The sequence below is a fragment of the Mustela nivalis genome (genome assembly GCF_964662115.1).
Source record: "Mustela nivalis genome assembly, chromosome: 18".
NCBI classification, from domain to species: domain Eukaryota; kingdom Metazoa; phylum Chordata; class Mammalia; order Carnivora; family Mustelidae; genus Mustela; species Mustela nivalis.
The window spans coordinates 380555-395425 of NC_139037.1; the positions used below are offsets into that span (position 1 = coordinate 380555).

The 14871-nt window shown below is 62.0% G+C and overlaps 3 protein-coding genes across 4 annotated transcripts in view; 1 reads left to right on the top strand and 2 right to left on the bottom strand.

Moving 5' to 3' along the window:
- The window catches only part of VPS9D1 (VPS9 domain containing 1), a 227980-nt gene that overhangs the window by 48949 nt on the left and 164160 nt on the right, over positions 1–14871 (top strand). The window lies entirely within an intron of this gene.
- DPEP1 (dipeptidase 1) lies at positions 1383–14794 on the bottom strand. 2 transcript variants are annotated; one of them, XM_082711560.1, is made up of 11 exons: positions 14262–14794; positions 7889–8092; positions 3892–4024; positions 3530–3662; positions 3251–3401; positions 3002–3071; positions 2518–2694; positions 2339–2423; positions 2178–2253; positions 1834–1969; positions 1383–1760 (listed from the first exon to the last, which is right to left on the bottom strand). In XM_082711560.1, the coding sequence occupies exons 2-11, from the start codon at positions 7990–7992 to the stop codon at positions 1593–1595; spliced, it is 1233 nt and encodes a 410-aa protein (XP_082567686.1). In that variant the 5' UTR covers positions 7993–8092; positions 14262–14794; the 3' UTR covers positions 1383–1592. The 2 variants fall into 2 exon arrangements, with proteins under 2 accessions (XP_082567686.1, XP_082567687.1); XM_082711561.1 differs by lacking the exon at positions 2518–2694 and having other exon boundaries at positions 14262–14435.
- The window catches only part of SPG7 (SPG7 matrix AAA peptidase subunit, paraplegin), an 81626-nt gene continuing 78469 nt past the window's right edge, over positions 11715–14871 (bottom strand). The window contains exon 15 of the mRNA XM_082711455.1: positions 11715–11761. Within this exon, the coding sequence (XP_082567581.1) occupies positions 11730–11761 (32 nt within the window). The 3' untranslated portion in view covers positions 11715–11729. The remainder of the gene's footprint in view (positions 11762–14871) is intronic.

Genomic DNA, 14871 nt, shown 5'->3' on the forward strand with positions numbered 1-14871 from the left:
CCCCAGAAACCACACATGGACACCCCCTGGGCCCCAGAAACCACACATTAGCCCTGCTCGGGCTGAGTGTGGCCATCCCCTCCTCACGTGTAACTTCCCTGACAGCAGAAATCAGCCTCCGTGTCCTCCTGGCTTCGCTCATTTGTCTTTCCACAAACCACGGAGGACTGTTGACCGCCCCTCCGAGGGACTGCTTGCTGAGCCACGGACGGCGCGCACAGCCCTTCGCTCGGCCTCCCGGCGCTTCCCTGTAATGTTCCTGCTCCTCTCGCACGTGCGTGGGCGGTGGTCCCCGTCCTTCATTTGTGAGCCCCGTGGGTGCCCCCATCTGGCCTAGTCTTGAACTGGTTTTCAGACATGTGAAATGTGCCAGGACTCAAGAGTTGGGACCCAATCCTGGCTTGTCCTTGGCTGGGGACAGTCTCCAGCTCCCAGGTCCCTCACACCGTGCACAGGCAACGCCGTGCACATCTGCTTGTGCACGGGACCCCTGGTTGTGCACCCCCTGTGGGCCTCATCAGGGGAGAAGTGGGCCCTGGAGGAAGCTTGCCGCAGCCTGGGGAGGGGGTTCGCGCAGCCTCAGGAGGCGTCTCTCGAGGTTGGAACAAGCTCGAGTGAACACGGGAATGAACTGTGGCGGGACACATTGACAGCACACAGCGGTGAGCCCCCTGGGGCCAGGCCAGGCTCTGGGTGGCACCTGCAGCTGTGGCCTCTCTGGGGTGGTGCACGTGGCAGGATTCGCCGTTCCACTCCTACAGCCCACCGGAGGGGCCCTTCCCACGGCCTCTGCCAGAAAAGCCCCTGTGGCGGAATGGGGGGCTGTGGGCGGGACCTGGCCAACTCGGGACAGAAACGATCTAACATTAAATCCCTCCAAAGTGATCCACACATCCTGGGCACAGCCGACCTGCCTGGGAGTGAGAGGCTGGGACCCTCACGGGCCAAGGGCAGCCAGGCTCAGGTGGCGGCTGCACAGCTGTCCACTGATGTGTGGGCACCTTAGAGTGCAGAGCACCTGGGCAGGGGGCTCCTCCTGGGGTAGTAAAGCCTGTACCTGTCCAGGCGCAGTGTTCGTAGAGGCTCCAGCCTAAAACAGGGGAGCAGGGCCGAGGGGTGAGCTGTGGGCACACAGGTGGCATGAGGGTGGGCACACGTGTGTGCATCGTGGTATGGGGCGTGTGGGGGAGGGGGCAACTGCGGCCTACATGGTGTTTTCAGAGATGGAGGCAGTGCCAGGCTGTGCCCTTTCTGACCCGGCTCTCCCAGGACCCAGGTGCTGCTGTGTCTGGAGGTCCAGCCTGGGACCATTTTTACAGAATTTGCCCTTGGGTGCCCAGGAGACCCCCTCCAGGGCCGGGGTGCTGAGGACACACACCCTCTTGACTCAGAAGGGTCTTTGCCTTTATTGATGGTCGTGTTGCCTGTGGCGTGTCTGGGTCAGGCCTGCCCACAGCTCTCCGCCCTCCCAGGTACGTGCTCTGGAGAGGCCAGGCTTTGGGCGTGGGGGGCGGCTCCCTGGCATCTCCCTGCTCCGGTGGCCACGGTCTCCCCAGAGCTGGAGGAGCCCCTGAGGTCCAGACCCCAGGGTATCACAGAAGACACAGGCCAAGGAGGATGGTGCTGAGGGAGGCCAGCAGGGCCCCCGGCGGAGGGTGGAAGCTGGGAGCCTCTGAGTAGCCGTATGTGGTCCTGCAGGAACCCTGCAGCTCGCCCAGGGGGATGGGCACCTCCTCAGGGGCTCCCGCGTGGTCGCTCACCTGGGGAAAGACATGGGGGGCTGCGGGCCTTCGTGCCTGCAGGGAAGGCTGACTCGGCAGCGACCGTCCTCACCTGTTCCACGGCCTCAAAGACCCTGAGCAGGTTGTCGGCCAGCGCGCCCCTGACCTCTGCCTCTGTCCACCGCCTCCTGAGCAGCTCGGCCACCAGGTCTGGGTACTTGGACACGTCCTCAAGCCCCGAGGGGAGCCTGAGGTGAGGACAGAGAGAAGCAGGCTCTGCATTCCAGGGTCATGGCCTTGACCCACCACCCCCCCACAGATCAGAGCTTCCCACGCCTTGAGAGGGAGACCTGCCGGGCTTCTCCGCAGTCACTTTCTAGCTTAGCCCCTCATGACATGTTGGGGGGGGGGCTGACCCTCCTGGCTCCTCTACAGGACCCCGGCCTTGCCCCTTACCTGGAAACACCGTCATAGTCCCCACCAAAGCCCACGGCTCCGGCTCCGGCCACCTTCTTGATGTGGTCCAGATGGTCTGCCAAAGAAGGCAGTGGGTGTGGGTCCCAGCAGCTGCCCTCGACCGCCCCCCCCCACTGCTGTGGCCGCTCACGTCCACCTACCTGCTACCTGGGACAGGGTGGCCTGCTGTTGGCAGGAGACGTAGTCGTTGTAGAAGTTCACCATCACCAGGCTGCCTGTCTGGTTCTGCTCAGAAGAAGGGGACAGCGGTGGGTGCGGGAGGGGCGCCGCAGCCCCGGGAGCAGGCCAGACCCCCGCGCCCTGGCCCGCAGTCCCTCACCACCAGCTGGAGCACGTCATCCGGCACATTGCGCCGGTGTCTGCACAGGCTGTAGGCTGAGGAGTGGCTGAAGATGATGGGGGCCTTGGACAGACGCAGGGCAGCCTTCATGGTGGCCACGGACACGTGGGCCAGGTCGATGATGACGCCCAGTCGGTTCATTTCCCTCACCACGCTCTGCATGGACACGGCCGCGGGGGCCAGCAAGGCTGCACTGAGCACACTGGTGTTTGCGCGGCCCTCTGGGGCTCGCCGCAGCTCCCCTGACAAGTCTGGGCATTGGGCGTGGGATTGGGCAGGTTACCGGGCTGGGCCAGGTGCTTGTGAACTCTTCGGGGACGGGGGGTGACCTGCAGGTTCCGGCACGTGCCCACCCTGGGACAACCCCTGCCAGCTCCAGCTGATTGTAAGCCGAGACACGAGACCCTGTCTGCTGGGTCACTTCTCCAAGGGGACTGTGGTCCCTGCCGAATGCCCCCCTCACCTGGCCAAACTCTGACAGGCCTTGGCTCTGGGCCTGATCCTCTCCAGTGTCCACGAGCCAGTTGTCAGCCCTGGGAAAGGGGACAGCAGGTGTCCCAGGGGCAGAGTGGTCATCCTGGTCTGCCCATGTCCCAGACACCACCCGATCCCCACCCCAGGACAGGTAGGTACAGGAGGAGGGGAGGGCTCATGTTGGACCCCGGGCCCAGGACCCTCCCGCACGGTGCAGGCCATTCCTGGGGGCCCTTACCAGGGCGTGTTGCAGCTGTGGGTGAGGGTCAGGTAGCGCATGCCCAGGTGGTAGAGAGCCCGCAGGACGCCCAGGCTGCTGTCAATGGAGTGGCCACCCTCCACGCCGATGAGACTGGCTACCCTCCCCTCCTGGAAGGCCTGCCGGATGCCTGCGAGGATAGCCAGCTGGGGGCAGCCCGGGCTGTCCCGGGGCTTCCAAAGAGGGCACCCCTGAGCGGCACCGGGCTGGGGTGGAGAGGCGCAGGGTCTCCAGGGGGCGGGCTGCCCCGGCACCCACCTGTGCTGTTGGTGACACACACGAAGGTCTCGGGGTACATCTGGCACATGCGGTGGATGACGTCAATCTGCTCCAGGATCCTCCTCACGGCGTCCTTGTTCTGGGTGTCGCAGGGGGTGTATGCGGACCAGAACTGGGGGCCCAGGGGAGAGGGGCGGGGCACTGAGGTTCTGGGCCCCTCGCCCAAATGCACGCCGTCCCAATTCCCTCCTGTCTCGGAAGCCCTCCCCTGGCCTGTGTGGCTCGGAGACCCCCTGAAGGCTCGGGGCCCTAAGGTTCCCAGGCGTAACTCCCGCAAGTGAGGGCTAGCCCCTTAGCCAGGACCTGGGCAGAGGCCAGTGCGGGGCTGAGCTGAGCCATACCTGGGCCCCCACAAAACCAGCCCTGAGCTTGGGGATGTTGGTGTGGGTCTGGGCGAGGCTTGTCAGGTCGGCCGCCTTCTCCTGGAGCTGGTTGTTGAACATGGTTAGCAGCTGCCACGGAAGGTCGTTGTGCCTGGGGGAGGCCAGAAGAGAGGGTGGGAGGCGGGCAGGGTGGCCACACAGCCCGGAGCCGGCCACAGGGGTGGTACCGGGCTCCTCAGCTAAACCTGCAGGGTAGCTGCTCCCGGGGGCTCCGGCAGGGGACTGGGAGCTGAGAGCGCCTCTGGGGGGGTCTTCCCTCCGAAGATCGTCCCCATGGAAGAGGGAGAAGCAGCCGTGGCAGCAGGGGCAGGGGTTCAGACAGGGCTGGCTGACCCTGGGTAGCTGGGTGCGAGACCCTGACCCTGACTGTCTTCCCAAGTTAGAGATGAAATCCTTGGGGCGCCTGGGTGGCTCAGTGTGTTAAGCCTCTGCCTCCGGCTCAGCTCATGATCCCAGGGTCCTGAGATCGAGCACCGCATCGGGCTCTCTGCTTGGCAGGAAGCCTGCTTCCCCCTCCCTGCCTGTCTGCCTACTTGTGATTGCTCTCTCTGTGTCAAATAAATAAATAAAATCTTTTTTTTTTTCAAAGATTTGTATTTATTTGACAGAGATCACAAGCAGGCAGAGAGGCAGGCAGAGAGGAGGGGAAGCGGGCTCCCCGCTGAGCAGAGAGCCCGATGCAGGGCTCGATCCCAGGACTTTGGGATCATGACCTGAGCCGAAGGCAGAGGCTTTAACCCACTGAGCCACCCAGGCGCCCACAAATAAATAAAATATTAAAAAAAAAAAAAAGATGAAATCCTCTCCTTGTTGGGAGGGGTGGGGATGTGGATGTGGCCTGCCTCTGGGGGCCTGGCACCCCCACCCCTTACTCCTGGGGCAGCAGGAGCAGGGCGCTGGGACATGGGACCAAGCACGTCCCGATATGCTCCGCAAGGACTGAGGCCCCTCTGAGTTTTCCCAGGAGCCAGTAGGGGTGAGAGCTTGGGAGGGAGAGAGGGGAGGAGGAGTGGGCTGGAACATCAGCAGCTGGTTGGGGCTGCAAAGGCAGAACCCACTGCGGGGGAGGGAGCAGATTGCTTCCTGGACCCAGGAACAAGTTGCAGCCTGAAGGGCAAAAGACCTCTGGGCCGCCAGGTCCCCCTAAGCTCCACACGCGGAAGAGGGTGGGCCAGGGAACTGATGGGAAACGCAGAGTCTCAGGCCCAGCTCAGCCCTGCGCCGTCGGAACCTGCGCTTGAATCGGCCAAGCCTGGACTGCGGGACACCTGTGGGGAAGCCCGAGGGAGATGAGTAACTGCGAGGACCTGGGCCTCGCAGGCCAGCCGCCCCTACTCTCCTGGGGGGCTCCCACCACTAATGCATTCCGATGTGCAGGGTGTGAGCTGGTGGTCAGGACGCTTCTGGGCACCGAGAGGTGGATGGGAAGGTGAACGCCAGAGCCCGGATGCCACTGGGTGCTGCCTGGGGCAGGGCTGGGCAGGGCCCCTGGACAGGACTTTACACCCTCCAGCCACCGGCCAGGAACCCTCCAGGAGGGAGGGGCACTTTCACTGGAGCCCAGGGTGGGGAACAGAGGCCACCTTCGCCCTGCGGTCAGCACCGCTGCTCCGGAGCCTGCTGGACCCACCCTCCTTATCTGTGTGGCAGGGGCGGTGTCCCCAGTGGTGATCTGAGGATGCGATCCCTGCTCGAAGGGGGGAGGTGACAGTTCCAAGCACTTAAAGGACAGCTAGGTATTGTAGGAGACTGCTGGTGGCTTGTTATCCATTCTCCACCTTTTCCTTGGTAAGAGCACCTCCTATTTCTTTTAAAAGAGTACTTCCTTGTCAGAGAAAGAGAGCACAGCAGGGGCAGCAGGAGGGTCTCTGCTGAGCTAGGAGTCCGACTGCAGGACTCAATCCCAGAACCCTGGGATCATGATCTGAGCCGAAGGCAGACACTTCATTGACTGACCCACCCAGGTGTCCCCCAAGCCCCTTATTTTTAGCAGGGAACATGGCGATTTGAAATAAAGATACTTTCCTGCCGCTTAATAACCGGGTATGGCCATGTGACTAAGTTCCACCCTTTGGCAGCTTCCAAAAGCTCTGGTTGACAGACAGCTGTTGCTCACTCTTTGCCCTTTCTGTGTCCTTCCTCATTCCTGCTGGCCAGAATGCAGATGTAAAGGCTGGAGCTGGTGCAGTGGCTTTGCACCACGAGGCGACTACGGGAATGATGGCCACCATGTTCCATTACGGAACACCATGCCAAGACTGCCTCTAGATTTCTCTTGCTGAAACCACTTCCTTGGGTCTCTCACCTGCACAAGTAATGCAGGTAGCTAACCCTAACCTATCTGCTAGTATTGGTTTTGGTCCTATCATTCTAGTCTTAACTTGCTAGCTCTTTGGACAATCCCAGATCCCCGAATCCCAGTTCCCTGCATATTCCTGGCTGTCTAGGCTCTTTGATCCATATTATGCCCCCCATACAGGCCTCTGGACCCCCACCCCCTGTGCTCAGACCTCCCTCTCTGTGCCCAGCTACCCTCCTCCAGCCCCTCAGAATGAAGGAGCAGAGCACCTTCCCAGTCTCCTACTGTTGGCCTCCTACCAGACAGCAGGGGCTCCATCCAGGGTGGGAGCCCAGGGCAGCAGCTCCTGCACACACTTCTCCATGCTTCATCCCCCACGGAGCACACGTGAGGGGACCCTGGGGCCAGGAAGGAGACACAGGGGAGAAAGCAAGGGCAGAGGGGTGCACACTAGTCTCTGGCGGCCCCTCCCTTCTCTAGGGCTGCCACAGCTCCCTGGGGCTCCCTTAGAAGGACACAGCCCATTTTCTCTTTTTTACTTGCAGAGTTTTGTGACTGACAAAGCCCAGAGCATCTGCCAAAATCTAACAATGACTGTAACATTCACTGATCACTTACTGGGTGCCAGAGACACAGGGGAGCAGTCCTAACATGCCCCTGCCAAGGGTGTGCCAGTGCGCCGCCCGTCGCTCTACGGACGGGGCACGGAGGGAAGGGAGGCGGCTCTGTGGGTCTGCGGGGACCGGCGACAGGAAGGGCAGCCAGGGTGGGAAGGCTGGGGTGCGCGGCCAGCTGGCACTGCACACAGGTCAGCAATCCCGGGAGGAGACGGGGGTGGCAGCATGGGTGTGAGGACAAGCAGGGACGGGAGCGCCTGCCTGGAGCATCAGGGGCATGGGGACGGCCAAGGGTGGCAGCGAGGGGGCTCGGAGGCCAGTGGAGGACTCGGGCCCTACTCTGAGCTCGGTGGGAGCCATGGCGGGTGGGGACTTTGAGCCAGAAGGACAGGACTGGAGCCCCGTCTGCCAGACTCCCTCTGGCCACAGCACTGAGAGCAGATCTCGGTTGGTGGAAGCCACGACAGTCAGAGTCTCCCTGGTGACCCGGTGCAGGTGGACATGGGGGCTGGAAAGGGGTCAGCAGGAATGAGCGGTCCTGGAGCGTGATGCAGTCTCCTCCAGGGGCATGCAGGAGAGAGGGGGACAAGGAACGGCTCAGAGGGGGGCCAAGAGGCCCAGGAAAGGCCTCCCAGGGGCCTGTGGTAGATGCCACTCTTCCCGCAGCGTCAGGTGAAGACGCGGAGGCCCCAAGAGGAGATATGGCTCCTTGGGCTATGCGGCTCGTTGGAGGCACACCGGGGGCCAGCACCCAACACCCACTCCGAGCTGGGACCTGGCCCCTAGGGTGCAGGGGGCGGGATGTCGGGGACCCCAGGAGCTGCGGAGGGCCTGAGGTCTTGGACCTGCTCCATTCCTGCTGACTCTCTGAGGGGCCCTAAGAGACCCCAGATGAAGCTGAGACCAGCAAAGGGGAAGGGTCACTCCGTGGACGGAGACCCCGAGTTGCAGCAGAGAACGGCTGTCCTCGAGTTAGCGGCGTAAGAGCCGCTGGCCCCCCAGCCCCATCCCCAGCTCTGTCACGCGAGTGGTGGCTTACCCGTCGATGACAGGTGTGGCCCGCATGATCTTCTCAGCCTCATCCCGGAACTGGTCTCCGGAGCAGAGGGCCACGAGGGGCCAGAGCCACCAGACCGTCTGCATGCTGCCGTCCGCAGGGTCCTGCCCGCCACGCTGTGGGGCGTCCGTCCAAACCTTGCTGCTGGGGGCACCACAGAGCCCGGCTGCTCTGCAAGGCGCTGCTCTGTGTGCAGAAGAGGAAGCAGAGGCCTTCGGTCGGGCGATCCCGGCCAGGAGCCGTCCGCGCCAGGCTCCCACGTTCAATCAGTAACCAGCACTTTCCTGGGAAGGGGGTGGGCTGGGCAGAGGAGAGTCCTGGCTCCTGGGTGCTGGGTGTCACTGGCAGCCCAGCCCAGGCATTGTCACAGGCCAATGACCCAGGGGAGCACTCAAGGCTGGGTGAAAGGGCAGACTTGGGAGGGTCAATGAGTGTTAACGGTGTCCTCACTCTCACCGCAACCTGCGGACTGACATCTGCAAAGAACTGGGACACCGGCCAGAGTTGCCCTCGTGATGCAACCGGTGTCCGCCCTTACGAGAGCGTGAACACAAAGGGTGGCGCCTGGTCCCCACCCCGGGGAGGCGCCACCACACACACACCCTAGGGCCGGGGGGCCTGCAGCACACAGATGTCCCCCCACCCACTGCCTGGATGCAGGCTTCCAGCTGACAGGCAAACCGTGGGGGCTTGGGTCAGAAATCTGGGGTGTCAGCGTTTCTCAGCCCTGCTGCCCACTCGGGGCTCCCAGAGCCCAGTCCCTGCTGAGACCAGAGGGTTGGTCCCAGGGCTGGGCCAGCATCCAGGGCTCTGGGGTGCAGCAGGGCTGGGAGCGAGCCAGACCAGCAAGGCTGGTGGGAGGTATGGGTGAGGGAGAGAGACCCCAGTCTGCTCCGGGCCTATAGGGCCCTCTCAGGTGGTAGGGGCACATGGACCCTGCACACTCACCAAGGTCCCTGAGGCCTCTGCCCTGGACAGCGTTGGAGCCTCAAGCAGACCTTCCCTGGGGAGCACACCCTCTGCTCGCCCCACCTCCAAGGACGGGCCCTGCTGCTCGCCTGAGAGAGGAGGTCGCGTCCCAGCCCTGGCTGCCACCATGAGCGGAGTGTCTGTGCCTGGGCCTCTGCCCATTTCTCCCTGTTGAGGCGGTCGTGGGAAGCCCCCCGGGGGCCGAGCTGAGGGTAGCAGCCTTTCTCCACTCCACCCCCTGTTCCTCCACCCACCACTCCCAAGCCCGGGGAGGAGCCACGACCCTGGGGTGCAGGGATGTCCTGGTGCCCCTGGCCCCAGTCCCCATTAACCACTTTCTCTGCCAGGACCCCCGGGTCTCCCCTGAACCTGGCCAGGGGGTTTGAGCCTCACCCAGTCCTGACCAGAGAAGACCTGCCTTGATGGGTGAGGAGCAGAGTCCAGGCCCACGCTCTGGGCCCTGGGCTCTGAGCAGACCACGGTAGGGGGCGGTGGGGGTGCTGCCAGGAAGCCCAGGGCCAGATGGAACCAGGAGTCCCTGTGGAGGAGACACACGCACCTGCTTGCCCTCCGCGGTGGCCTGCTGCAGACTCCGGTGTCCCTTACCTCTGACCTCCATGGCACGTCCCTTTGAGACCTGGATGCCCTTTCATGGGCGGACTTTGGTCTGCTGGCAGCTGCGGGCCGGCCTTCCCCACGGAGAGCCCCCCTTCTCTGCGAACCTCTCCTGGAATCCGTTCTCTGCCTTTAGTAACGTGTGCTTACCCTATCTTCACGTCTCTTTATTTCTAACTTTTCTTCTCCTTCCTGAGTTGGATCCCAAGAGCACAAGATGGGATCGTATTTCTTAGCCTCATCTGAGCTCGCTCTAAATGTGTTCCAGCCGGTCTGCTCTTTGCTGTCCTGCCCTGGCCCCTCCGCGGGTTTTTGCTTTTGCCGTAATTTTCAGGTTATTTCAATTCCATATCACTCACACTCAGGAAGTTCCTTACTTTCTCTTCTCTTGGTAGATATTTATTTGAATCTATGTCTCACTTGTCTTACTTTCTTGGGCTGTTCCCCAGGCACGGTGACACCCTCGTGAGTTCACACGGGTAGCGAGCCTGACCCTCCGGGGTCCGCCATCCGGCACTGCGACCGTGATGTTCGGGTCTGCCCCTTGTTCGTACACGGTCTTGTAGGTCCTCGAGGTCTCCTTCCCTTCATCCATCCCCAGATGGCCCCGGTGTCCGTCCTTTTGAAACCCTCCTGACCCTTGGTTTTGACCTTCTGTTTTTCAAATTCAGAATTCACCTGAGTGACAGGCTCCATGGCCCTGACTTTACGTGCAGCTTTGCTCATTGTGCCTGGACTTCCTGTTTGCACTCGCAGGGTTCAGGTCTCTGGAGCCGGCTCCCTGCTTCTCCCCGGTACTCAGGGAGCCCGGTGGGGTGCGAGAAGAGGCAAGCACTGGCTTCAGGTCAAACTCCACAGTGGAGGGGCCCACCGATACTTCAGGCCTCAAAGTGAATAGTACATCAGTGCAGTATTTCTAAAAATCAAACATTTGTGCAAAAAAATACATGAATAAAAGATAAACTTTCAAGTGAAGACAGGGCCAGTATTCTGACCTCCCCTTCTGTGCCCAACTCTAACACAGCTCCACCGGCACGCGCCTCTGGGAGGCCCACTCTGTGCCCTAACACCGGCTGCCCAGGACACAGGGCAGAATCTCCAGGAGTCGAGCTGTGCACGGGACCACACCTCCTGCTCCTGAGTAGTAGTAGGGTGCCACTCAGAGGAGAGGACTCCAGGCCACTGGGGTCAGCAACACGTGGGAGGCCCCATGTGACCTTGGTCGGACGTCATGACGGTTCAGAGCGTCACACCGAGGGTGATCCGGCTCCGAGCTGTCCGGGCGGAGGCTTAGGCCCACACTGAGGGTCCCGTTTCCCATCACTTCTTTGTCTGGCTCATAACTTGTGGGGGACGAGGCAGCGAGGCTGAGTGGGCTTGGGGTCAGGCTGCTGGGTCTCCTCAGCCTCGGTCTCTCTGCAGAGCAGAAGTCACTGAGTCCTGTTGGAAGCGCTAACCTGGGAGCCTCCCAGAACCACGCCCCGTGGGCCAAGACGCTCTGAGCTCCCACGTAAGCCCGTAAGCCCGTTTGCTCCGGACGGCTTCGTCGCTCACCTGGAGTCTCTGCTCCTCCTCCTTGTCCTCCCGGTGCTATTGCCGTATTGTCCGTCTCCCAAGTGCCGGGCTTCGTCTCATGGCCCCTTACTTTGGATCTGGTTTCCACTTAATGTCTCCACTATGTGCCTAGCTCTCTTTTTGGGTTTATGTTCTTATTTTGTTAGAGCTGGTCCTTAAATCGTTCCTTAGCAGTGGGTATGTGGGAAGTAAGTGTCTGAGTCCTTGAATGCACGTGTCTTTATGTTCTCCTCATAACTGGTCAGTGCTGGGTGCTTCGGGGGCTCAGTCTGTGAAGCATCCGCCTTCAGGTCAGGTCTCAACCCCGGGGTCCTGGCATCGAGGCCCACCCTGGGCTCCCTGCTTAGCGGGGAGCCTGCTTCTCCCTTTCCCTCTGCCTCTGCCCCTCTGCTTGACCACTCTCTCTCTCTCTGATGTGAGCTCTTTTGGATTCTCTTCTTCTTACCCAAATACACAAGAACAGGGGTCTGCGCTTCCATTAGCCCCTGGAGGAGGCAGGTGAGGAAGTTGGGGGGCTTCTCATGGCATTCACTACTGCCCCTTCCAGCGTCTCCCCTGGCTGCGGGGGCTGCGTGGCATGCATCCTCCACAACCCCATGCAGCAGCGGTCCAGGGAGAGAGCCAGGGCTTGGCCTGGCCCCGGCTATTCATTTTTAAGGATTCACTATGAGGAGGGAGATGAGGTGGGGGAGGCCTCTTTTGCGAAGAGCCCAGAGCCCGTGCTTCACGAGACAGTCCTGGCTTGGGACCCCACGCCGTGGCAGGTCGCACTTCCCGGAGACGGCTGCCACAGAGCCTCCCCGCCCACGGGCTACCCTCACGGTGCAACGCTGAGTGGTCCGTGGAGAGGTGACTGCCTCGAGCCTCCTGGCTGACAGAAGGTGGCAGGCGTGACTTCTGTGCTCCTGCCTGGCTCCGTCCTCCGGACACCTGGCCTGGCTGTGTTCTTGCCAACAGCCCCAGTGCGGCCCCGGCAGACAGACAGACACAAGCTTTCTGGTGATCTCAGCACCACTTCCAAGGCTTCCGGCTGAGGCCCAGCCCAGGGGCCAGAGACCCGCCGGCCCCGCAGGCCCTGATGCAGCCCAGGCCCACAGAAAGGAGGGCGTGAACGTGATGGTGTGCACCCGCTGCTACGCGGTAGGACCACGTGTTATGCAGCAGGAGAGAACTGACACACCGGCCACTTCACTGTCACCAGTGATGTCGGTCTTCCTGTCTGCGAAATGGGCGTGACTAATCCAAACCTCACGGAGAGCGGCTCTGCCTCCCACTCCCAGCTGCCGCCTCCTCTGTGCTCCACGGTTGCTTCCTCCAACCAGGAGAGGCCTCCTGGGCCCGCCTCACATCTTGGTTTCAAACAACATGGGTCTGCCATCGGTGGCCCTCCACCAGGGATTGAAGCCAGGCCAGTGCTCTTCCCAGCTGGTCCCTGGGAGTAATGGTGAGGCCCCCGATGAGGCTCTTTCAGACCCTCCCCTCCTCCTGGCCCCACGGCCATGTCCCATGCAAACAGCCTCCACCCAATCCTTGCCTCCAGCCCGGCTTTCCGGGGAGTGCTCAGCAGTGTGCTTGCTATTGTCTCACTTTTTATTTAAATAACGGGAAAAGTGTTATTATTGAGAAGTCAGCAGCACTTGCGGTAAGCAGAAGAAACACAGTGAAAACAAACACATGGAAACAGAACCGTACCACCAAGTCTCAGCCAGAGCCATGGGGAAACATGCGCAGGGACAGCGGCCGGGGCGCGCCCCACCGGCCGGCAGGACCTCTGTGCAAACCTGCCGCACGCGCAGCCAGGGGGCCACCAGAGGCCTCGGTCCTTGGCCCCTCCCAGAAGCCGAGCACCAGGAATTATCAGTTGAATTCCACCAACACTGCCTCCTCGCGGGAGACCCAAGAAAGCCTCTCCCACCAGCTGGTCAGAGGACCAGCCCAGGCAGGTGGCTCCGCGCAGCGTGGAGGCCCCTAGATGTGTGACCCCCCCTTCACAGGCGCATGTGCCCTACCGCGTGAACACACACATGCGGAAACACACACACACACACAGAAACCCCACACACAGACGTGCGCCCCCAACGCGTGCCCTGGACAGAGCGACATATGATGGAGACGCGCCCGCAAACGTGCCCACACCCCCACAGACAGCACCCACGTCCACATCCAGACGTCCGGCACCTGCACACATTCACACCTGACGACACGCCCGCCTGGGGCCCACCACGCACGCGCACATGTGCCCATGGACATCACAGACAGGAAAGCTCGGACGTCCCACGCCCTTGCGGGGAGGATGGAACAGGGGCGCGGCGGGGCGTCCTTGGGGGGATCCAGGGCGCAGGGCTGGCTCCAGCCTTTCTCCCAGGGTACCTTGGCCCTAGAGTGTCCTTAAGCCCCTCAACCTTCCAGGCCGAGCCAGGAGCCACCACACTGCCCCCCAGTATCCGCAGAGATGATACCTCTGTCGCCCCCGACGGTTGTCTTCAGGCCGTGGCTTCTCCACAGCCCTCCTGGTCCCACCTTGTCCTCTACCCCCTGGGGAGACCGCGGAACCCTGCTGTCTCCCTCCACTGCTCTGAGCCTCCCGACACCCCTGTCCACACAGCAGGGGGTCCCCGACACCCCCACCCCAGGACTTCCCCCAAGAGGCTCCTACGAGGTCAGCCGAGAAGGCAGGGCTCTGGCTGTGTCTCACCACCTCCCCAAACCCAGAAGTGACCTTTTTTTTTTTTTGAGAGAGAGAGACAGAGCAGGGAGAGAGGGGCGGAGGGGAAGGGAGACCCGGCCCTCAAGCCGACCCCTGCTGAGCACAGCCCTGGGTGCAGGGCTCAGTCCCGGGACCCTGTGATCACCACCTGAGCCGAAATCAAGAGTCGACGCTTCACTGACTGCAGCCCTCAGGCGCCCACAGAAGTGACCTTCTTACCTCTCTGCCTGCCATCTATCACCCAAGAATCCCAGAACCCAGCCTGCTGGGCCCTTTCTTTCCCCTCACTGACAACACGCTCCTCTGTTGGCTATGCCTGAACCTGTCTGCCTCTGCCCAGGTCAAGCTCAGAGCCTCCCTGGGCATACAGCTGGTGCCCACTAATGAATGCAGCCTCATCAGGTGGCTCTCCAGGGGGTGGGAGGAGACAGGCCTCCTACCCTGAGTGCCCTGGCCCCAGGCCCAGTTCCCAGGCTCCCCAAGACTCACCATGGGCAGGATGTCATGTGCCGTCTGCCTCTGGGCCGCTGCTCCCAGCTCGTGCGAGGACTGGGTGGGGGGGTTGGTTTCTGTTTCTCTCAAGTTCGCCCCACCCCAGAGTTCTCCAGTCAGCTTCCCTCTCGCATAAAAAGCCACCTCTTTAAAAACAAGTCCTCCTGGGGCCTCTGCAATGCATCACAGCCACGGAGAGCAGGACCCGGGGGCTTAATGTCTTACACATGTCAGCTGGTTGTGGTTTCCGCAGACACGCATACACACCAGCCCACAGTCAGCCTTGTGCATTTGGCTGTCCCCTAGGACCTGGTGTTCCCCTGTCCTGCAGGCTGGGCCTCAGGCCCCCAGGGTAGGCTGGCAGCCATAAGAAAGCATCCCAGACAGGAATGTGGGGTGCTCTCAGGTAGTCTACTAACATCAGAACCGAGGAACTGAGAGCCAGGGATGAAGGGCCTGGGGGCTGGGGGCTCACGGAGGGCTCACCGGGCCCCGGGCAGCCTGTCCCCCAAGGACCAGGGATGCCCACCCAGACACTCTCTCCCGGTCTTCTAGGCCCTGCCCACTGCCCTCACACCCTGGGGTTGAGAAGGACCTTCTGTGCCCA